At 35.9% G+C, this 24,045-nt stretch overlaps 1 protein-coding gene across 3 annotated transcripts in view; it reads right to left on the minus strand.

Annotated features, from left to right (window-relative positions):
• Positions 1 to 5,951: 5,951 nt before the first annotated feature.
• The window catches only part of CDH19 (cadherin 19), a 102,782-nt gene continuing 84,688 nt past the window's right edge, over positions 5,952 to 24,045 (minus strand). The window contains exons 10-12 of one of the 3 annotated variants that reach the window (XM_019438134.2): positions 14,777 to 14,894; positions 12,282 to 12,533; positions 5,952 to 9,645 (exon numbers count right to left, since the gene is read on the minus strand). In XM_019438134.2, the coding sequence (XP_019293679.2) occupies positions 9,176 to 9,645; positions 12,282 to 12,533; positions 14,777 to 14,894 (840 nt within the window). In that variant the 3' untranslated portion in view covers positions 5,952 to 9,175. Of the gene's footprint in view, positions 9,667 to 12,281; positions 12,534 to 14,776; positions 14,895 to 24,045 lie in introns of those variants that run through there. The other 2 variants (XM_019438133.2, XM_019438135.2) reach the window with 2 other exon arrangements.

Consider the following 24,045-nt stretch of genomic DNA (forward strand, 5'->3'; position numbering starts at 1 on the left):
TTTACTTAATGTTATATACCGTATAAAAAGAAATGAAAGTGATTAGGGAAGGGAAAATTGGGGGCTGAAGTCTACCTTAGGGAGTAGCATACATGCCGTAGAAAGTAGCATTTGGCTTTTTGAATTGTTTGGCAAGTGACAAAACAGGCGCCAGCTTGGCAATGAATAGCTCGGCGTCCATAACGCTCTTTGAGTTCAAATCCCAAGGCTTCACCCGCCCGGTGCCATCAATTTAATTAGAAAAGAGAACGCATTTTAAAGTAGCACATGATTTACAAGGGCAGAAACCCTGCTGCCATCTGGAATGTTAAATACTCCAAGATGATTCACTCAAAAAGTCTAAACTATGACTTCCAGTTCTCGTTATCTCTATCGATGTCAATAAACCTATTAATTTTTATTAATGTTGCAAACCAATAATAAAGCAGAATTAGAAACTCTAAGAAATGTAGAATTTTGATGTAATATAAAATTCTCTGTGGCTTGGTGCTACTGTCTTATATTCAATTGTACTTTGCACCTCTGAGCTGACGATGCTCGTGTGTGCCTTGGCACAAAGCGGAGACACAGTCTTCTAAGTACAAATGGCTGGAATGCAACTCCTGGTGGAGATCTTGCTTATGGCTTGTCAACCTTGCCTTTGTCAGAGAGGAGTCAAGCCTCAGTTTACCGGTAGCAACAAGGTATTTTAACTGCCCGGTAAGGAATACATCAGTGATTTTGTGTTACAGACCGACCCCCATATTCTAATATTTTCTCAAAAAATATTACAGAGAAAGGATTTCAGACCCCTTGCTTTCCAACAAGAAAAGTAGAAAGCATGGAAAGCAGTTACTTACACAAAGTTGCCCTTTTTAAGTGGGTGGAGATACGCAGTTCCTGATTCATTTTCTCTCTTTCTTGTTTTCTTCTTCCCTGGGTTTATTATTTTAAAGACTTGCATGTGTTGGCCCCAATCTGACCCGGAGACATTTTCAAATACAGAATTTCACGTTAAAAATGCAAATTAAATTGACTTCTATTGTTCTAAGTCGGCTGCCTTAAAAATCAATACCACAATCAAATATATTTGTAGGAAGGTTAAGAATCAGTTACAATTCAGATGTGCAAAAACTTGGGGGTGATTAATATGCTTCCCAATGTGTTCATTTTATACCGTGAACTGTTGGGAAAAAGGAACCTCCACCTAGTGTTTATCTTTGAGTGAAGTAGACGTGTGCTAGAGGAATCGACAGCCTTGACCTCAGGTTCTAGTGACGGTGCCTATTACATTGGTATTTGGGTCAACTGTTGGCCATTTGCTGTCTCCTTTAATCAAGGAATACTACATTCCTTGATAAGATAGAGACCGTGGAGTCTGATATCAGCAGGGAAAAGTTAAAGGAACCTGTTGGCCTTATTATCTTGCTTTTGTTCCTGGGACACAGATTACTGCTGAAAGATAAATCAGGGAACCAGAGCTGACATTAATGATGCTCACCTTGTGTTACCCACACATTAGAATCCTTCACCAGTCCTGGGAGTCTCAGTGCTTGGTTCTTGGCCCCTTGAATCTCAAAAGCAATGCAAATGAGGGGTGCCTGGGTGGCTCGGTGGGTCCTTTCAGCATCTGCCTCTTGATCTGGGCTCAGGTCGTGATCTCTGTGAGATCTCTCTGTGAGGTCTCTCTGTGAGATGGAGCCTGCGTGGGACTCTGCACTGATAGTGGGGAGCCAGCTTGGGATTCTCTCTCTCTGCCCCTTTCCCGCTCGTGCTCTCCTTCTCTCTCTCTCTCTCAAAATAAATAAATAAACTTTAAAAACGCAATGCAAACGAATGGCAGGTGCCGTGAATACTCCAATGTGAATTTACTGGGGTTTTAAAAAATATATTCCTGCCTCAATTTTCTTTCTTTTGCTTATTTATTTGTTAATCGTGATGATATAAATATCACACACAAGTATTTACTTGAATACCCTCTATAGGAGGATCGTCACTATGGAGAGAGAAAAATGTAAGTCATATGATAAAGCTCCTAGGTTAATAACCTATGGAGCTGAAGTTTATGGAGAGACAGCATAGTGTAATGGAAACCAGAACTAGCTTGCCCAGGTGTACATGATTACTACTTATTACATGAATGACTTAAGGTGAATTTCTGTCTCTCTTTGCCTTAGTTTCCTTTTTAGTATCCCGGGAATAACACCAGCTTCTCCTTGAATGAATAGAGGATTAAACGAGATCACACACTTTTAGGAAAGAAAGAAAAAGAAAAACACTGAGCATAGGACCTGGAAATACAAAGGCTTAAAACCAACCAACAGCAACAACGAGAAGTGTGAGAGATTTAGGGAAACAGCTTTGTTTCGTATATTCAGAAACATTTGAAAGAATACAAATCCTCCCATCGTTAATATTTGCCTTTGTTTGGCCAGTAGCATAACTCATAAGACCATTAAGATGCAGCTACTCTTTGAGAAGCCTGGAGGAGAGCTGCACTTGTCACCAAGTCTCCTGTTTGCATGAACCTGTCATTCTGGTCAAAAGCCACGCCTTCACGTCCAAGTGTTCCTCACCGATATTTTTCAGGCTGGGACCTGGATATTTTCTTTGCTGAGATTCTATTCAGGGTTTATTACATAGCACTCCGCTTAGAGGTGCTCAGTAGATACCACTAGTGGAGAAAATCTTCGGTGTTTGTTCATTTACTTACTGAGAACGAGTGAATGCAACAGGGAGAAATACGTAGCAATTTTATAGTTCATAATTTTTCTTAGCATGTGCGGATTTTATCTTCAGGTATTTATAGAAATATATTGTAGACAATATTTTATAGGAAGAAGAAGATTTTGCTCTTAAAAACTGTGTGGAGACAAATTATTTTAACAATGTGTGGTAGTGATAAGTTATTAGGAATAAATACACTATGTGATGTATCCACGTCTAATTTTATTTATACATTTAGTAAAAAAACATTTTCAAAAACTGGGGGGCGGGGGGATTCTATGTAAATTGAATTAATCAAGTGCAGGTTATGTGGTAAGTTTTAAAGAAAGGTAAAATTAGATAATTAGTTCTGTAGACAGAGGAAGCTTCCAGAATAATGGAAAGGTCACCTGGAATGAGAATGAAATTTCTGAAAACTGAGGTCTCATTATGAACTGGACAATTGCCTAGAACTTGCCTGAGCCCTAAGATAGGATAAAAAAAAGGAAAGATGATGAAGATTTACTCAGCAGAGAACATATGGCAATGTGTTCTTAACTTTTGTTTTTTCCAAAAGAGAGAGGATAGGGGAATGTAGGTAAAAGCCAAGGGTGCAGGTTTTTATTTTGTAGTGTAAGAGGCGATGAGAACAATCTTCTTTGTCATTTAATTTTAAATTCCTAATATAAAATTAGAACTATGGGCATCAGATGTTAGATATTAACACAGGTCTGAAAGCTTTCTTTTGGAGCCATTAGCATGTTTCTTTTATTTCTTTCATGTAAAGCTAATATAACATAGAAATAATTAGGTACCAAGTGAGTGAACCCTTTTCTTTTTTGGATATTTTTTCCCTAAAATATCTATACCTAGAAAAAGTTGCCGTGATCTGTGGTTATAACTTACCAGAGTATATTCCCCCCAAATAAATGTCATAGGGGAGTGATTTTCAATCAGAACATCTCATACATAATGCATGACTTGAGCAATTAATTTTTTCCTTTGGTAATAATGGAACATTACCTTGGAAGGGTCAAGGTGGGGAGGCAGTTAAGTAACAGCAAGCTAATTATTGTCCTGCATTAATTCATTTTCCTCTTGTCCATATTAATTGTAGAGTAATGAGCTTGGTCTGTGAGCATTTCCAAAGATAAACTTCATAATATCACAATAATTGTTACGTTAACAATAACAGATAAAATGTCATGCGTTCTTTACATTAGGCATAATTCATTCTTTATATGTATTATTTTAGTTAATTCCTATGATAGTCTGATTATCTATTCTTAATGTCCCCACTGTACAAATAAAGATACCAAAAGAGAACATTTTAAATAATTCATCAAAGTTTGCACAACAAAGAAATGCTAGCAACTGGAAAATAAGTGAAAATGTACTTCATAGACCACTTTCTCTAGCATCCAAAGGACATAATATTATGGAAATGTGAATACGTACCTCAGCCCTGCTCCCTTTTCTAGACAAAACATTGTGTGTGGTTCTGTACCTTTATGTAATCATGGATATGGGATATTTTCCATGTCCAACCTTATTTGTTGCTGAGATAAATCACTTAGTACTGCAGAACTCAATAGAACATATCACATTGTAAGCATTAAAGTGAATAAGCTCAAAAGAATGGCATGAAATAAAGTGGTATAAACTATGTTCATATGCTCACAAATGTTTTAAGAACACTATAAATTACTCATTTTTTGTATTTTGCTTCCGATTTAGATGAGGAAATTGATTTCTGAATTATTTAAAATATATGGAATGCCAAATTGATTTGGTATGTTAATATATCCAGCTGGGTTATTGATTAGTTTGAACTTGAAAGAAACATCATGAAAATGTTTTATACTATTCACTTTTTACACACGTTTGCATTGATCTTTCTGATGGTTACCTTGGCCCAATCCCAGACAGTTTGTATAGCTTCTGTTCACTGTCCAAAACATCGTTTTAATTTATTTTTCCCTGCATCCAATATAAAGTGCTCTGTCGCACCCTCTCCCACTTACTGTGCTGCTTCTGGACACTTGCTGTCTGGAGACAGAGGGAAGGGGCAGAATAAACATGACTCCAAAACCTCACAGCCAGGGTCCTGTGTGATGTCAGGCATGCGACTGTTGGCGCTCTATCGTGGGCCAATGCTTGGGGTATCTGGAGACATTTTAAGGACTTGCGGTTCCCATTTGTCGTTAGCCTGTGTTATATGTTCTTTGGATGACTGATTTCAGCTCCCTCTCGGCTCCTACCTTCTGTGGAAAGTTTCTACAGCTGTAACCTCTTAACCCATGGGAAATTCATGAAATTTTGCCTTGTCGACAGCTAGGAACTGCATTTGCCCAGCTCCTGAACTCTATCTGTTCGCCATTTCATACCATTTGGTCAGCCCTCCAACATGAGAGCTTTCTCAGAAAAGAAGGCAGTGACACATTCTAACAGGTCCTAAGGATCCGCTTTGTGATTGAGATACTAGTCTCCCTTCCTCTGGGAAATCACAATTTATCTCAATAGACAGGTGATAGATGAGATAGATCGATAGATAGATAGATAGATAGATAGATATAGATAGATGATAGATAAAGATAGATAGGTGATAGATGATAGATAGATGATAGATAGACATAGGTAGATAATAGATGATAGATGATAAAGATAGGTAGATGATAGATGATAGATAGATGATAGATAGATAGATAGATAGATGACAGATGATAGGTAGGTAGATGACAGACAGACATAACTGGAAACATAAAAAGCCACATATTCCTTTCCTCTATTTATTTCTCCAGTTGGTCTCCCAGCCTTTGCTATTCAATGTCCTTTTACATCCTATAAAAGAACACGAAGCTACCTTGGAGATTTTGAGTAGCCTTGTAAGTCTAACAATGCATTTGCTACTAAGTTTTGTATTATAAACAGGAAGCAGAATTTTCATGCATTGCACATGTTTTCATACTCATGACACATCATGGGAACTTAGTCATATGAGAATTTCCACAGCTTTCAGGATAGGACCAGTTTTCACTGAACAGTTTAAAGTCATTATCTTTTTTCCTCCCTGGGGATAATACCAATATGTCCAAACAAGTTAAAATTCCAAACTCATATAATTACTAGAAACATTTTGAAAAATCTTATCGTACCCAAGAACTGCCCAGTGGTGACTTATTTTGAAAAAAATCTGTTAATTGCGTATTATTATTTAACAAAATCCAATATGGCTTCTATACATAACCAAGTAAAACAGATTGGGATTCATTGTTATATTGAGAAATATTTATTGGTCCACTTACTATGTGCTACAAACAATTTTAGACAAGAACAAATGAACGACACAGACAATTCCTTACCCATTAGGGTTTACATTCTAATCAGTGATAAAGACATAACAAGTAAAAAAATGTATGTATGTATTATGATACCAGGTGGCTAAGTGATTTGAATAAAAACAAGACAGAGCATGGGCCACAGTAGAGGACAAGAGTCAGGCAGGCCTTTCAGAGAAAATCACCATTGATCACAGAGCCGAATGAAGGGCGGGAATGAAAAGGAGAAATGTTGGGGACAGATTGTTTCAGGCCTAGAACATGAGACCAGAAGAGTTAAGAAAATACAGAAATGGGAAGGACAGAATACCACGTGACCTTATATGTCAGGTCAGAAAGTTGGTTTCTATTTCCAACATGCCGTGGAGCCGGCGAGATCCCTCAGTCCTATAAGATAAAGGGGTCTGTGTGTTCCAGCAGAATGACATCAGCCATCATCACAAGGGGGTTATTTACTGGGTCAGGTGCTGCTGGCACTATTTTTACTCATTGGTCACAACAACCATGTGAAACAGGTGGATGGGACCTTATGTTCCAGATTGCAATCTCCGATCTGGAAGCAGAAGGCGGTTTGACAAAGTTCACACAGTGATTTAAACAAAAGTGAACTCATTCATGCTCAGCTCTGGCGGGCTCAACCGCACAGGCTTCGGAAACACCTCGTATCACTAGCGGTTTTCTGATCCCTATAAAGGACCTTACATATTTTCTGGTTTCAACTGTCAGTAATTGAAGACTTCTACGTGAACCTGTGAGTTAACTAAGGCTGATATTTAAGCACTGCAGCTATTAGTGTGAAGCTGTGCTATTTTCATAAATATCTGCATTGATTTAGCCTTTATTAAAATTCACAAAGATGAGATCTTAATGCCGTGTCTTTAGCTTAGGATACAGCCCTGTTCCTGAAACACCACAAAAAAGGTTAAGTTTTATTGAAATATGACCAAATATAATTTCCAGGAAATTGGAACTTCTATACTAGAATCAGATAGTATTTTTAATATACCTTAAAAGGACACTTTGCAGACTAGCAGGTGGATATTTGCTAGAGCTCCATGTATGCGCTTTTCCTACGTACCTGTGATTAACAATCCTATCATTAACTAAGCCAGAACTTATTTTAACACATCTGCTTTGTGCCATTGGACTCAAACTTGAAACCCTGTTAATGCAGATGTACGTTTTATAAAGTCTTCATCCAAAATTGGTAAGTTGTGCATAAGGCTTTCATCCATGACAGAACCTATTAGATCCTCAGAAACCCCTTTTTTTTTCTCTCACCCATTTTCCATAGATTCATTTATCTGTTGTTCATCACACTTGCCATTTCTTCAACCAAGAGTACAGAGCACTATTTTTTAAATACAAGGAATAATCCTGTATGGAATAATTCCTGAAACTATCCCTGACTATACTCTTCCAATTTTTATGTCCATATGATAGAAATACAAATGTTCTCTCAACTCATACATTTCTATTTTGCTTGCAAGTTTTTCTGTTTTAACATTCTGTCTTGTTTCCTATTCTTACACTTCCCTAAGTAAATAATGATACGAATGTATAAGGATTTTCTACAGCTTATGACTTCTCATCTACTTTTAATATTTTCCTAAATTGTTGATTTCCAGTCTTGGGCTTTTTTCAAGATCTCTATGCTGCCTACACAACGGTACCTGAATTGACAATGATGAAAAACCACTCTTCTATTACATGGTATGGTGCATATGTCTGAAAGTACAGAGAAAGCAAAATACTATAGCCATTCAATTCCTCTATCTTCAGCTAAAAATAATCCAAAATATTTTATTTAATACATAGGGTCAATTTGGTTCCGTTCATTTTCACATGCTGTTAATAAGAAATGACGATACAAAACAATTTTGAGGACATTTTATTCATTCTTTTCTTTCTGTTCAACCTATGAGTTTTGAATTCCATCTTCACTGGGATAGAATAATAAGGATCATTCTTAAAATGTTCATTAAATTTAAGGTGTTTTATTACCTTATTATCTAATGTTGTCATAAATCTTGTTATCTGGATGCTACCAGGTCCGGCAGCCTACCATACTTTCTTCATAATGTTACAATAAAAGTAACCATTGCACCTAATTTTATATTCCATAATAAAAATATGACACTTAAGAAACAGTTACAGTCTGAGCTCTTAATAGAAAAGGAAATGCTGAGAATCTTATCATGTTTTATTCTATGAGTGGTGAGAATCCCTACAGTTGATCATAATATTTTGGATGAATAGTAACTCAACTTTGAATCAAATACTCCTTTCATTTATTGCTATCATTTTTAGCAGCAATAAAATTCACTTAACGGTCTTTCACACTTTCCACAATTATAATAAAGTTTAAATTGGATGTTGTGTAAACGTCAACATATATTTTGTTGTATTGTGACATGCCAAAGCTCTGCTTTGGTTACGTAGAAAAATAACTTACAGAAAACTCCCAAACATTTTTTCATGCCCCCTTTTTTATGCAAATCTGTAATATCAAAGATAATACAAATTTACACTGTATCCTTGATTAAGTAACATATAACAAGTATCTGTCTAAATTTGAGATCAGTTTTCAAGTGAGGTCTTAACAATGATTTTCAAACATCAAACTACTACCCATCATCGTAGAATCTCAGCCAGAAACTTTCATATTCATTAGCAAGAAACAGTTTTTAAAAGTTTTATATAATCATTCAGATTCCCTGTAAGTGTTTATCTCCATATAGCCATATAGCATCGGAACTTAAAATAGAGAAGCAATTTTCTCTCATTCGGTAAGACTTACAAAAAAAATGGATACATGAACTAATATTAAGTTGATGTAGTTCAGGGCCTTTCTCACATTAAACATCCAAAAATGTTGAGAATTTGTATTGGATGGTAGTGAAAAAAATGCTAGAGGAATATTTCGGTTACATGTACCGGAGAGCTGACTGTTAGCATCACTCCATATCTGCATTCACTGACAGCTTGCGGGTAGCTTGAAATAACCGAGGGGTATTTACTCCAAGGAAATCAGAAGATGCTCTATATGTATCTATATACTCCCCCCAGATAACACCACTCTACTCAAGTGACTACCAGTGTGCCCAAACACATATTAGCATTCTTAAAAACTTTTTAATAATAAAAGGCCCCTAATTATATGACTGAGTGGCTGAACCAAACATGCATGCTAATCTTTTAAAGCGAGGTCCCAATTCATTAAGGTAATCATAATATTCCTCCTGATCAGAGGCTGCCGATCCTAAGGAGCTCAGGGATCCAGCTAATGACCCCGTTCCCTCAAAAGCGTAGGTCTGGAGGGAGTCAAAAGGAGGGGCACAAGGATCAGTATTCGCTTCTTCGAGCTTTTCTAGAATGAATTTCCTGAAAATGGCACTGTCGGGGCCCACCTGCAAAGATTGCCTGTACAGGCGCCTGATCTCGGCCGTAGCGGTCTTCTGCACCTTGCGCTCCCGCATGAGGGCGCTGCTTCTCAGCTCTACGACGTCGAAGGCCTCGGTGTCTTCTTCTCCTCCCCCTTCGTCGTCGTATCTGAATATGTTCTCTCTGAAGTCTTCACTTTTCGCAGGAAACAGAGTCTGCTTTCTTCGCTGTTTTAGACCTAGGATCAAAAAGATAAACCCTAACAAAGAAAGAAAGCATACCAGAATATCCATTAACCCATGATATAATAATTTATAATTATTCACAATGATTTATAAATATTTATAATGATTATTAATATAACATAATATAATACAATATATAATACAATATATAATCGTATAGTATAATTAATATAACAATATAATATGTTAGTATAATATGTTAATATGAGTTTATACTTATAAGTTTGTGTTTACAGATATTACATAGCATTTAATATCTTATTTATAATAAACTTTACAATCCTTGCTTTTGTTATAAGCTTCAGACATGAGCTTAGATTTTATGATTATAAGACAACAAAACATACAGTCGACCCTTGAACAGTGCAGGGGTTGGGGACTTCCTCTCCTGGGCAGTGGAATAACCCCATATAACTTTTGACTCCCTCCAAACTTAAATAGAGTATTAGCTGTTGAAAATTTACAACAGAGGCAGGCCAGAGGACACAAGGCAGCCTAACAATCTTTCTGGAGTAGAAAACCATAAAAATATAGCAAACTGTGTTTTGAGGATAATTTAAAATTTTATTTTTTTAGATATTGAAAACTAAAAGAAAAGTAGCGAAAGGGAACATTTTCCAACCTATATGCATTGGTCAATTTTAGTAACCAACGATCCACGTTAAGAGAAGGTAAACACAATGGAGCAGTTTGAAATTCCCCACTGAGGAAAATTCTGCGGCATAATTATTTTCTAAGTTAATACTTCCTGACTAGAAAGTATATGCCACCATAGTTGGTTTGCTACCTGTGCTCTGTGACACCACAGTCATTTCAGAAATCCCGAACTATCATTAAAAAAAAAAAAAAAACAACATAACACTGGGATGCCCACAATCAATGTTTGTGACCTAAGATAATTTTAACATCATGGAGAAATAGAACAATTTCAGAATGCTTTTTATTATTATTATTATTATTATTATTATTATTATTTTAGTAAATAAAAATTGTGTGTGTGTGTGTGTGTGTGTGTGTGTGTGTGTGTGTGTCAAGGCTAGCCAACCCTTTCACAGCCTTGGATGTATTCAGAATTTCATCTATAGGAACTGAAACAAAGATGAAGTGATGTTATCCATATTATCATAAAGAGAAACACATTGGGCAATACTTTATATAAACCTTACATTTAAAAAAATTGAAATCGTGTTCTTGAAATAAGGCCATTAGGTTTGAATCCAGGTACTATAAAATGCAGCTCAGATATATGGTTGTTATAGAAAGGGAGCTAACAAATAATTTTTCAATCTGTGAATTGGAGAGAGTATTCACAAAACTTTCAAAGGAAACTACTGACTACTGGTTGACCCATATTTCCAACCCTCTAAATATTACTCATGCCCTTGACTGTGAGGCTGCCCTTGGTTTCCTTATAGGGTTTTGAGACTTGGTGTAGGTCTGTACCTGTGTGTATATCAGTACTTGCCATATTTCACTTGATTCTGATACCTAGCTCTGTAACTCTCGTTTCAGTTTTATGATCAAAGACCATTAAAAAATTATTGTCAAGACTGAGGCGAGGTAGGAAATAATGGTAATTTGTATGGGAAAGAGAAAGGCATGATTTTTGAAGCTTTGAGAAAAACGAGAGTGACGGCCAAGCAAGTCCTGAAACATAGATGTCAATTTGAGCCGTGAGTTTGGGACGCAGACCCAGTGGCTGATGGGATTGCCCTCAACACGCAGTCAAGTTGTGTTGACTTTTGACATGAAGTTACAAGGGAAGCAAGAGAGGGTTTAGATTATACACGGGTATGTTAAAGAAAGAGAAAAGGTTTTGCCAAATGAATTCTTTTTAGTCTTGAAAGCCTGACAAAAAACATTTTGGGGTTCATTTGCCTCACCTGTAAAATGAGTATAACTTATCTGCTTGTGAAAACAACAAACAAACAAAAAAAGGGAACTATTTTATTGGAATTTCTTTCGTGTTTAGCACTTTGATCAAGTAAAACCCTGTTTTTGCCTTCGTCCACACTAACATTTACTTTCTTAATGGCCACAGGACCCTAGGGAGTTGCAGTATAGGGTTGAAGGGAGTTGTGTGCAGTTACGAAATTTCAGCACCTCGTGTACCAGCTACATGACCCTTTGCAAAGTACTTAGTGCTTTAAGTTTCACGTTCCTCATCCATAAAACGCAGGTGATAATAGTTCTACTCCGTAAGGTTATTATGAGGATCAAATTGCATATTGTGTGTAAAGCACTCAAGACAATATCCTGGAGTGTAATAAGCACTCAGCAGAAGGTCACCATTATTATGACCGATTGTTATATAACTGTATATGCTGAAATGCATTGTGACAAAAACATCCCTAAACAGAAGTGGACACCCATGCTGACATACTCATAGAATTCAAGGATCATTGGTTTTCATCTTGAAATCCACAGCCACTCTATTTTTTTTTTATTGACTCCACTGTTTTAAGAATTGCAACACATCCAGAAGAGCAATGAAACGCACATACCTGCACACGCACACACATGCACACACACACACAAACCCATACTGTGCCGTGATAATGGAATTAACTATTTTTTTATATTTCTTAGTTTCAATAAACGAAGATAGGTTCTGTTCAGCACTACTTACCAAATATTAGCATAATGCTTATCAAAATAGCAAGTACGACTTCTGTTCTGAATCCCATAGAAAGCATACGGTCTTTATTCCTGCAGGTCTGTGTACTGCCATAATCATCACAGTCACAGACGTGTATGGTAAGGGTGTTTGTACTTGTAAGTGATGGGCTCCCGTTGTCAGCAATTAAGACAGATATGTAGAAGACGGGCTCTTCTTGAAGGCTAAAACCATTTCTATTAGTCAAAATTACAGCTGTGTTATCTAAAACAGAAATCCATGTGCATCATTTTTCAATAATACAAAAGAAATTCACACCAGTCACATGTACTAGAAGTCATGGTATAGATGTATCATATGAGGTTAAAAAAACAAAAAACAAAGAGGCAATTTCTGATAAAAAGACAAAAGATCCACTCAAAAAGTCATTATCGATTTGACTTGGCCCTAACACTAATTACATAATTAGGTGAATTACACCAATCGATTCCAAAACGTCCTTGATAAAGGTAGAAAACATAAATGTGGAACAAAGAAAACAAAGTGGCTTTTTAATGAGATGTCAATATTTTCTAGGGGGGGACCAGCATTAAATTTACATTGACAGTCAGTTTCATTTGGGTTATTTACTCATGACACAGTTCTTTTACTAGTAGAAACTCATTATTTTCACAAATACTACAAATACACGAGATTTTCAAAGTCATTTACAAGTAGCACAGCAAGTGATCTCAAATCATATATTTACTAATGAGACAAAACGATTCGTTTTACTTGGTAGGAGAAATTCTGTTGGGATGTTTCATTTCACTTTGACATTATTAACCCATTTTCTATATAAAACCCAGATAATAGTTAAACCTTAGTAGCACTGATCACTCATCTAGATAGAACATTTTTAAAAGCTTAACAAAGATGAACAATATATACTTCAACACTTTTGAAGTTGTTTTTCCCTGAATCCCAAAATATTCTAAGTAATCTTTTTTTGGTGCAGTCTTGTGCCTGGGTACTATATTTCTTCCCCCCCAACCCTTTTTTTTTTTTTGGCCTGTCATCCACCCAAATGTTTTGTGTATCAATGAAACCTTAGAAGACACAATCAGTAAAATGCAAACAAATGGAAGTCTTTCAAAATGTGTGCCTGCTAACGACTTTTCCCAAATCATCTTTTAAAAGCAAATTCTCCATCATGTACTTGGAACCTATAAAACTCTTGTGATATCATTTTATTTACTCGGCAGATTGGAAAGGTAAGAAAGTTTACATTTTTCCATATATATTTTATTAGATTACTTGTAATCACAAACATTGAATCAAATTATTTTCTTTACAATTTTATATACTTCTTTTTCCTCAGCAACTTATTTTATATTAATGTAAATAAATCTAAGCTGAAACTTAATTTCTTATATTGTTATATGCATTTTTTATCCTAAGAGTATTTGAGTTTCCTTCACTGGAGAATTTGACCAGGAGGAGAGGAGGAGAACATGTCTGCATTTATTCTCCTGTAAAAGATCTCCCTCAGGGGTGCCTGGTGGGGGGCTCAGTCGGTTGAGCTCCTGGGTCTTGATTTTGGCTCAGGTCATGATCTCACGGGATCCTGGGATCAAGCCCCACGTTGGGCTCTGCACTGGCAGCACGGAGCCTGCTTGGGATTCTCTCTGTCTGCCCCTCCCCAGCTCATGTTCATTCTTTCTTTCTCTCTCAAAATAAATGAGTAAACATTTTTAAAAATTAAATAAACATCTCCCCTAGCTCGAAGCTTAAACTCAGTTGTGAGAAAGGACAGCTACAGGTATTTGACTATGGAAGCTTGTGCAATAAATCCTGTGGTGTTTCCTATCTTTAAGATATAAAGTAAAATTAAGATAGAAATCCATAGGATGACAAGAAAAACTTTTACTGAAGGGAAGGAAAAAAGAATAGAGCTGCTTTATATAAAGTCATTCCACTTCTGTATCTGTATGGAGCGATAAAATATTCTGTCTCTCCAAACAAAATCCTTGGGAACATTGTGTCCTGAGATTGATGTAATCGTTCCATTTTGAAAGGAAGGGAATAATCTTAAACCAATTTTATATATTTATAGCTTCTAATTAATGACTCCAAATATCTGTGGATCCATCGAGCTAACATGACTATAAGCACATATCACTTTCTTCCCCAGACATAAAATTGAAATTTGAGTTCTACAAGGACGTGAAAGGAACCATTCTGTCAGAAATGCAATTATATTTGCAGGGTCTTTCAGAGTTTGCAAGGTCTTATAGCCACTGATGATTTGAAAAAGGGTTTTTCATTTAAAGGAATCCAGTGAGAAATGGGGTTAGTATTCAGAACTTGACTTTGAGTTTTGTTTACCATTTTCATTGCCACTCCCTACTCTCTCAACGTTATCATATCCCAAGAACCATATAAAAGGCAGCAGCATTATAAATTCCCTTAAAACCAAACACATGTCTCAAAGAAAGGATAAAAGGCCATTAGACGAATGCCATTACCTTGATTATCCATGATTATAAAACTTGAGTTCTTTGTGTCTTCCACAGACAGATTAAAGTAAAAATGATGATCTTCTATGGATTCATCTCTATCCACTGCACTGATGGTCTGAATTACCTAGAAAAGACAGAAATAGGTTGCTAGCTTTTGATTCCAGAAACTAACTACTGTTAGAAAGATTATCGTCATCATTAGCTTTCATCAAAACTGTTTTACCAATTTTTTATGGATATTGCAGAAGATAACTCAAATTTGGGAGAATATTACAATATTTTCTCAGATTATAAATAAGTTCACTTGTACCTTTTAAAAGAGTCACTTGATATTGCGTAATAAATTAGTCTTGATGGATAAGATGATTTCCATCAGTTAAGTTTGTTAGAAGTTCTCAAAGTATTACTGCTTAGAAGTCAAGATTCCCTCCCATGTTCTCTGTCTGATTTCCCCCTTTCTTCCTTTTTTTTTTTCTTCTCCCTTCCTTTTCTGAATAGTGGCCATTATGATTTGTTGCAGTTATATATTCCCTGCTTATCTGAGAGCATAGCTGCGGTAAACTTATTGTCTTACTAAAGTATTAGCTAAACTAATGAGTTTTTAAATTGATTTGAGGAAATAATGCAGTTAGAGCTTAGGGGCAATGTACATGATTTCCTTTGACCCGTAAAGATTATGGCAAAAGTGTTCCACATCAAATAAATTCCTATTTCAGATCATAAAAAAAAAAGTAAAATAGTGCAGTTTTGAACACATCAATTCACAGTTAATTCTTTTTTTCCAGACATGAATGTGTCAGTCAAGTAGTTCATTATTGTCAAAAAAGAGATATGCTGTCATGATCACATAGTGAGATTGTGATTCATTCTGGAAATTAAAGTAAATTGATTATAGAAGTTATTGTTTTGAATTTTCTAGAATTCAAGTGCTTTTAACCATGTGTCAGACAAAAATATCTTTAGCTGCAAGATGACAGGCCCAAAATTTATAATGTTATACTTCAAAGAATAGATACAGATCCACCTGCTTAAAGAGCTAACATAATTTGTACATTATTTCTCTATTTCTTGACTTATCTTTTTCTTTATAACACATTCCTAATTAAATCATAATCATACAGTGTTAAACAATGCAACGAAACATAGTTCCATTCAATCCATGCCTATAATAATAAATGTGTGTCGTATTAGGGTAGTGCTTTTATTTTGGATTATCATCATAGCTAGGGTAAAGGGAGGGGAAACTTGAAACACGGATATGTTGAACCCTGGCTTTGCCACTTACTAGTTTTTTTATATTTAAAAAATGGAGATACTAACTTAACTTTTAGGATGCGTTTTTAGAATTATATGTCATGGGGCACCTGGGTGGCTCAGTCAGTTGAGCATCTGACTTCGGGTGAGGTCATGATCTCACTGTTTCATGGGTTTGAGCCCCATGTTGGGCTCTGTGCTGACAGCTCGGAGCCCGGAGCCTGCTTCTGATTCTGTGTCTCCCTCTCTTTCTGCCCCTCCCCCATTCGCACCCTGTCTCCCTCTCTCTCCCTCAAAAATTAATAAACACTAAAAAAATATAGAATTATATGTCATAGCTTGTCAAAGTGCTTTTCACACAATCAGTATGTGTTTATATGCGTTTTCTTCATGAAAACATAGTCTTATTGGGATTTGCACAGATAAGGTGGTATCCTATGGAATAGTGTGCATAATCTCATTATATGCATATTTGTTTAATTAAGATTGATAGCAAACTGCAGAAATTCATGTTTATCTTGTTGCCATATGCAGACTTGATTTTTAGACAATGAATAATGTATCTCACTACCTGACTCTGTATTAAATACCTGCATCAGACTAAATGTTGAATATGTTTCCATTTTGTGAATGAAGGCTGAAGCACACTGGTGAGATTTTCACTTTATATATATTCTTAAATAATTTTAATTAATGAAGCTACTCTCTACATATGTATAGGCAAACTGAATATGCATAGGTTTCAGCACCCTGGTCCCCCTTTTTTTTTTAATGTTTATTCTTGAGAGCGAGACTGAGTGTGAGTTGGGGGAGGGGGCAGAGAGAGAGGGAGACACAGAATCGGAAGCAGGGTTCAGGCTCTGAGCTGTCAGCAGACAGCCTGGCACCGGGCTCGAACTCACAAACCGTGAGATCATGACCTGAGCTGAAGTCGGATGGACGCTTAACTGGCTGACTCACCCAGGCGCCCCAACCCTGGTCCCTTTTTAATGTATGTGCCTCCACTTAAACTTGCTTTATAAATTGAAGTTACATATGAACCACTTTACAAAAATAGGAAGCCACTGACAGAATCAGTCACATAGTAGGTATCATTAATTCTTTTGAACTAACCCTGAACATGTACATTATTCTTGAGAACACACATTTCTCAAACAGGGCCAACATTTTTGAACACAAAAATCTTGACTAGGGATCTCAATTTTCCTTTTCATATGACAATGGGAGGGTTTTGGTTTTCATTTTCAGATAAAATTCTAAGAAAAAATCTTTTGCATTGATTAGATTTCTAAATGATTTCCTTCTATCTACTTACCTGGAGCCTATCAATGGTCATATACATTGATGAGAGGGGACGAGACAAATCAAAAAGCAAAGATTAGACAAAGAAGAATGGCCATGTGATGACAAATTCTGAGAACTCAGATTTTTAAAGTCCTCTTTGTTTTGGGTAGAGTTTTTTCTATTTTTTTTCTGACCCAATCCGTGTGATTCTCCATTTATAACACTTTAAAATCCATGATGGAAACATTATGTGACAGCCTAGAAAATCTAAAAATAACCACGTCTCAATGGGAACTCACCTAAGGGCCTGAGATTGTTTTATATATCACCGTAGGCCATCTTCACAATTATCCTATGCGATAAATCCTATTATTGTGCCCGTTTGATATTTATTTATATTTCGCTTCAGGTCACCTAAGGATCTCAGGTAAATAAAACGGTTGGGTCAGAATCTGAATGCAAGCTGACGCTACCACTAGCGTGAAATGAGTAGCGAACGTGGGGCTCAGAGCACATTTTCTTCCGATTTATTGAGAAAAAATAAGATTGGGAAATATTTAAACTGTGCATCAGGATGATTCGGTACACATACACGCTGTGAAAAGATTCTCTCCATGGAATTAATTACCACATCCATCACCTTACATCTTTATCATTTTTCAAAGTCCTACTTTTTTACCAAATGTATAGAGTTTTATCAGCATAGGCACCATGTTACACATTCGATCCTTGGACTTGATTCATCTTATCACTGAAAGTTTATCCTTTACCAATCTCTCCCTCTATCTCACACCCCCAAGCCCCTGGCCACCATTTTCTATTCCCCCACAGAACACATTGTTCAAGCCCTGGACCTGTTCTTGTTCCTGAAGTTTGCATACAAAAAAACAAAAACAAAAACAAAAACACGGTAAAGGATGTGGCATACAAGAAGCAAACAAAACGAAGTCTCATACAAGACAGACACATGCACAGAAATAAGTAATATAATTCCTATAGAAAAGAGAGACACCAAAAATAACGGTTGAGGGAAAAAAGAAGAAAATAATCTGAGTATTGACGTAGGAGAAAGAAAATGATTTTCCAAGGTGGAAGTGAATGAATACTTGAGTAAAAAACATGAATTAATGGGGCAAGTGTGATCCAGACAAAGAAATACCATGTGAAAACCCTGAATGCAGACAGAGAACATATTATTAGGTAGAAATGAAAGAAATTTGCATTTACAGGTCAAAGGTAGTTAAAAATTGGCATAAGTTTCCATTTAATCATTTTATAGAACTACAAATGGTATTTGACTTTAAAGATAATCATGGAAAAAAAATAATCATTTTGCACCTGTCAATGACCATGCATAATGACTTCTTTAAAAAAAAAAAAAAAAAAGAGGCACACATGGGCCAACTTACTAAAATGCCATTCCTAGATTAATTATTCTGATTAAAAAAAAATCAGTACAACATTCATTTTTGACACCGAATATAGGTATGGCCTTTATTAAACATGGAATTTTTTGATAGCTAGGCAAAGAAGTAAGTATTATACATGGGTTAATACATTTGAGTCTGTTTCGTTACCTGAACAGATCTCAGTGAAATCTACTTCCAGGATTAGCTGAGGAATTTTCAAATAAGATTATAAACGATGAATTAAAAAAATAAATGATGAATCAAAATACAGGTATTGAGTATTGATATAAATTCTGAATTCCTTGGAATGTGTTTAATAAACAATTTCTATTAATGCACATTAAACAAAAAGTGAGAGCTGCAATAAATGAATACATGGAAGGATTTTTAAAATTTCAACTAAATTGCTGCTTATTTAGTTATCCTAGGTAGTTGTACCTTGCATCAAGCTATAAATGCAAATTCTTTCTCCCACTGTCTGGAAATAGAGTCAACAAATTTGCGTAAGACTGTCACTTTTTATACCACTCCACTGAGAACATGATTACAAATTAGACTTGTTTTGAGAAAATAAAGGATTCAAAATTGTTGTTGAATATCTGTTCAAAAGGCCAAAGTATTAATTAATACAGTAACAGAATTAGAGCTAACAAGAGAATCTAGTCGATAGTCTGTTTTCTTTCTTTGTTTAGCATGTTATTAGGAGAAAATGTTGAGAAGCTCATAGTATTCTAATGTTTTGGTACTGGACAGAGACAGAGATACTCTACATTTCTAAAAAGGACTTTTAACAAAATTATATGCATTTAAATGCCGTAGATATATAATGTTTTGACGTTTACTTATAGATATCTACTTATATGCATTTAAAAATTGTACTTTCTTAAATTTGTATATCAGTATATATATATATATATATATATATATATATATATATATATTCCTTTTGTTAAATGAATTTTAAAAACATACTTTCTAAAAATTCATATAACATAATATATAAATGAAAAAATTAATGTATAAACATATTTGACTAATATCCCAAAGGTATCTGTTTAGCAAATATTTCATTGGCATTTGGAACACACCAAGCCATCTCAGGCCCTGGGGGTGCAACAGTGGCCAGGATCAAGTGTCTCTGTCACCACAGTTTACATTCTAATGGAGAAGAGGGACGTAATACCTGAAGAATAAAAGTGCAGAATAAAACACCCAAAGCACATAATACTTAAACATTTGGGGGTCAGAGGACCTGGCATCTAACCTAAAAATAAAAGATTACACTTCAGAGGTGAGCAGTGGTGATGCCATGAATGTTCTAGAAGGGCATATCACCAAGTTTGTACTTTATACCGAGGTCCACTCACAAGTTATAAATTGGAAAAAAAAAGATTTTATTTTTTATCTGAGATCCCATGATCCAAATGTTTGGGAAATTTCTGCATTTTAGAATGTTCATTCTGAAGACACCTTTAGTGTGGATCTGGAAATAGGGAACCTCGTTAACAAGCTGTTGCCATGATCCAGGGGAGCATTTGGTTTGTATTCAAAACCTCCTGATGTGATACATAAAGACAACAACATCCACAGTTACAGAACGTGTTATTTTAAATGAGAAATTATATGGAGATTGCTGAAGTGTTTGCCTAAGCTGAAGATGGTAACAGCATGCTCTCAGGTGAAGGTTTCCCAGACTCCAACTTTCCCATAGGGAATGTTGACATCATCAACGTAACATCTCACCCTTTCCAAGAGGGCGTAGGATGTATTCTTCTGTTTTCCCACCACTAAAAACTGCCGTGGAATTGTCTCCATGCTTTCAGACTTAACTGATAACAGCAACAACTGTGGTGTATCCCTGCCTGTGAGCTGTGAGACTGGAAGAGAAATTTGATTTTATAGGACGGTCCTTCAGCAGAACCATCCATGATTCACTCCAGAAGGTATGTTAGGTCTCTGGTAGGGTGAGTGAGGCTAAAGTACGGAGGTACTCCGGGGATGGAATCAACAGAATTAATGACGGATTAAATATGAAGAAGAAACGACCAGACTGAATTAAGGATGATGTCCACACGTCCATCTTTCCTGCACAATTTGGTGAGTTATGGTAATTTGGCAAGGGATATTGAAAAAAACAGGGCAGGCTTAGAAGAAAATGTGGTGTAACCTTAGGACATACAGGCGGAACTCTCTAGTTAACTGGGCATACAGCTTGAAATACAGGAGAAAGAACAGGCGTAAAGATCTAGAAGTTATCATGAAAGAGTGATCTTAAAAAAAAAAATTAAAAGGACGGGACACAAGAAAGAAAGGAAGGTGAGAAGAAAACCAGATTATAATGTAGGATCATGGAAATTTAGGCAGCAGAAAGTTTTTACATGGAGACAACATGTCTTTACATTAGACAGAATATTGATATAAAAGAATCTAACATCACTGATATTATACTTTACTTCTCAAGAAGATATTTGGTATCAGTCAAGATAATGGGAATCATTAATTTGAAAAATTAGAACTATTTCCACCAAACAGGAAAGGCAAATTGCCCTAATGTCAGCTCATTTATTATATTCATATTCTGCAAACTATTGAGTATTCTCTCCCTCCTCTGCTCCCCACCCTGGGCATTTACACACCAAGAACAAAAACAGAACCTTGTGGATCATCAAGGAAATGCCTGATTTTCTCCAGAATTGAGAGCACCTATTCTGTCATTTTGATTTTCTACAATGTATGTATGACCTATCCAAAGCACATAGACACTTTTTAGTTTGTCATCTTGTCCAGAAATTAATCCTGTGGGAAATAAGACCAAGAATGATCTTCACGGTATCAGAAAACACATAAAATATTTCCTTAATGATTTTTAATTCATTACCTGTGAAAATGATAGCATTCGGTATATATCATAGAAATACACAGTGAGTTATTTCTATCTGTTTTTTTTTAATTTTTTAAACTTTAATTTGCTAAGAACATTGTTAAGATCTATGCTCTTAAAAATTTTTAAGTACACAACACCACATTGTTAACTACAGGCACAGACTTACTCATTTTGTATAACCCACACTTTATACCGGTTGAACAGCAACTCTCCGATTTTACATTTTTAAATGTGACTTCAAGTGCTTAAAAGTCCACCATATTTCCTTACAGTCCTGCACTAGATCTCACTTCCTCAAACAGATGTCCTTCTTTTCAGTAATTTTTAAAATATATTTTACATATTATTGTATGGACCTGAGGTTCAGAACACTATGAAAAATCACAGCGTGAAAGCAGACATTTCTTCTCTATCATGGTTTTAATTTTTTTTAACGTTTATTTATTTTTGAGACAGAGCATGAACAGGGGAGGGGCAGAGAGAGAGGGAGACACAGAATCGGAAGCAGGCTCCAGGCTCTGAGCCATCAGCCCAGAGCCCGACGCGGGGCTCGAACCCATGGACCGCGAGATCGTGACCTGAGCTGAAGTCGGACGCTTAACCGACTGAGGCACCCAGGTGCCCTCCATCATTGTTTTAAAGTATGGTACCCCACTTGTTTCAATATTGAGATCTTGACTATTGATTTGAGTGTTAGTTTTATCTTTTTTTTTTTTTTTTTGCAATACTTATTATGGCTGCATTTCATTACCCAGAATTTAAGTTTAATTTTATCAAAGGGCTTCTTAGCATCATCAAATGAAAAGTTGGTGTGTATCTTTTTGTTCCTTTGAGATATTGATATAATGGAAAATATTCATAGATATCATTTTTTTGTTATTCTCCTAAGGATATCATTTCTGTGCTGTGTATCAGCACTATACATTAATAAATTGTTTTTAATTGAAATTCACATATAATGCTTACAGACAGCCGTATTCTTAATAACTGTTTTGTGTTTGATTTTATGTTTGCAGGTATTTAATTCTGCCATTTTTTTTTTTTTTTTTTACTATGAGTAAAGTTATTTAAAGTAACCTGAGGAGCCTCCCTTGTTTTGGATGCTTTGGGAAAGTTTATATAGCATAGGGATTAGTTGTAATTTATAATTTTGATATTATTCAACTTCGTGGATTTCTTGGCCTCAAGTATTCTCAATAATATTAATGATTATTCTTTGAAACTCTTATTTTTCTTACATCATTTCTTTTGTCTTTTATCTTTCATTCCAGCAAATGATTTTTAAGTTTCATTTTGAAATAACTGTAGATTCTCAGAAAATTTCAAAATCAGTGCATAGAGTATTTTATTTTATTTTTTTAAATTTTTTAAACATTTATTTATTTTTGAGACAGAGAGAGAGCATCAACAAGGGAGGGTCAGAGAAAGAGGGAGACACAAAATCCGAAACAGGCTCCAGGCTCTGAGTTGTCAGCACAGAGCCGGACGCGGGGCTCGAACCCACGGACCGCGAGATCATGACCTGAGTCGAAGTCGGACACTTAACCAACTGAGCCACCCAGGCACCCCGCATAGAGTATTTTAAATACTCGTTGCAGTGAACCCAGTGGTTACATCTTCCATAACTGTAGTAAATTTCAATTCCTGGAAATTCAGATGGGTACAATAGTGTTAAAGAGAAAATTTCGTCGGTTTTCACTGGTTCTTACATCCATGTACCTGTGCATGTGTGTGTTGGCATGAGTGTGAGTAACTCAAACAGTTTGATCTCATGTAAAGACCAGTGTCACCACACCCAATCAGGATACAGAAGAGTTTTGTCACCACAGGTGAACTCCTTTGTACCCCTCTTTCTTGTCACACACCCCCACTCCTTCCTTTTGGAGGATGTACTATAAATGGAATCATAAAGCACATAAGGTTTAGGGTATTGCCTTTTTCATGAAACATAATGCCCTTGAGATCCATTGTGCTCTGCATGTATTCATTATCTGTTCCTTTTTATGGCCAGGTAGTATTCCATTTTATGGATGTATCACGCTTTATTTAATCGTTCTCCGGGTAACTGACATGTGGATTATTTCCAGTTTCGGCTGTATTATGAATAGAGTTGCCATGAATATTTTTATGTAAATGTCAATAATTCTCTGACGTGTGCCACACTCCACCCAAATGTGTGATTATTAGATTGTACGGTAAGTACATGCTCAGTTTTATAATAAACTGTCAAACTATAATTCACTTTTTACGTCCACCCCCTCACCTCCCAGCATTAGATGATGTCACCGGGTGTTGTTTTTGTAGCCATTCTGGTCGGTGTGTAGTAACATCTCATTGTAATTTTTAACTGCATTGTCCAGATAACTAATGATGGTCAACATCTTTTCGTGTGCTTTTTTGCTTTCCGTATAACCTCTCAGGGAAATGTCTTGTCATGTCTTTTG

The sequence above is a fragment of the Panthera pardus genome, unplaced genomic scaffold, assembly GCF_024362965.1.
Source record: "Panthera pardus isolate Hobbes unplaced genomic scaffold, ASM2436296v1 HiC_scaffold_15, whole genome shotgun sequence".
NCBI classification, from domain to species: domain Eukaryota; kingdom Metazoa; phylum Chordata; class Mammalia; order Carnivora; family Felidae; genus Panthera; species Panthera pardus.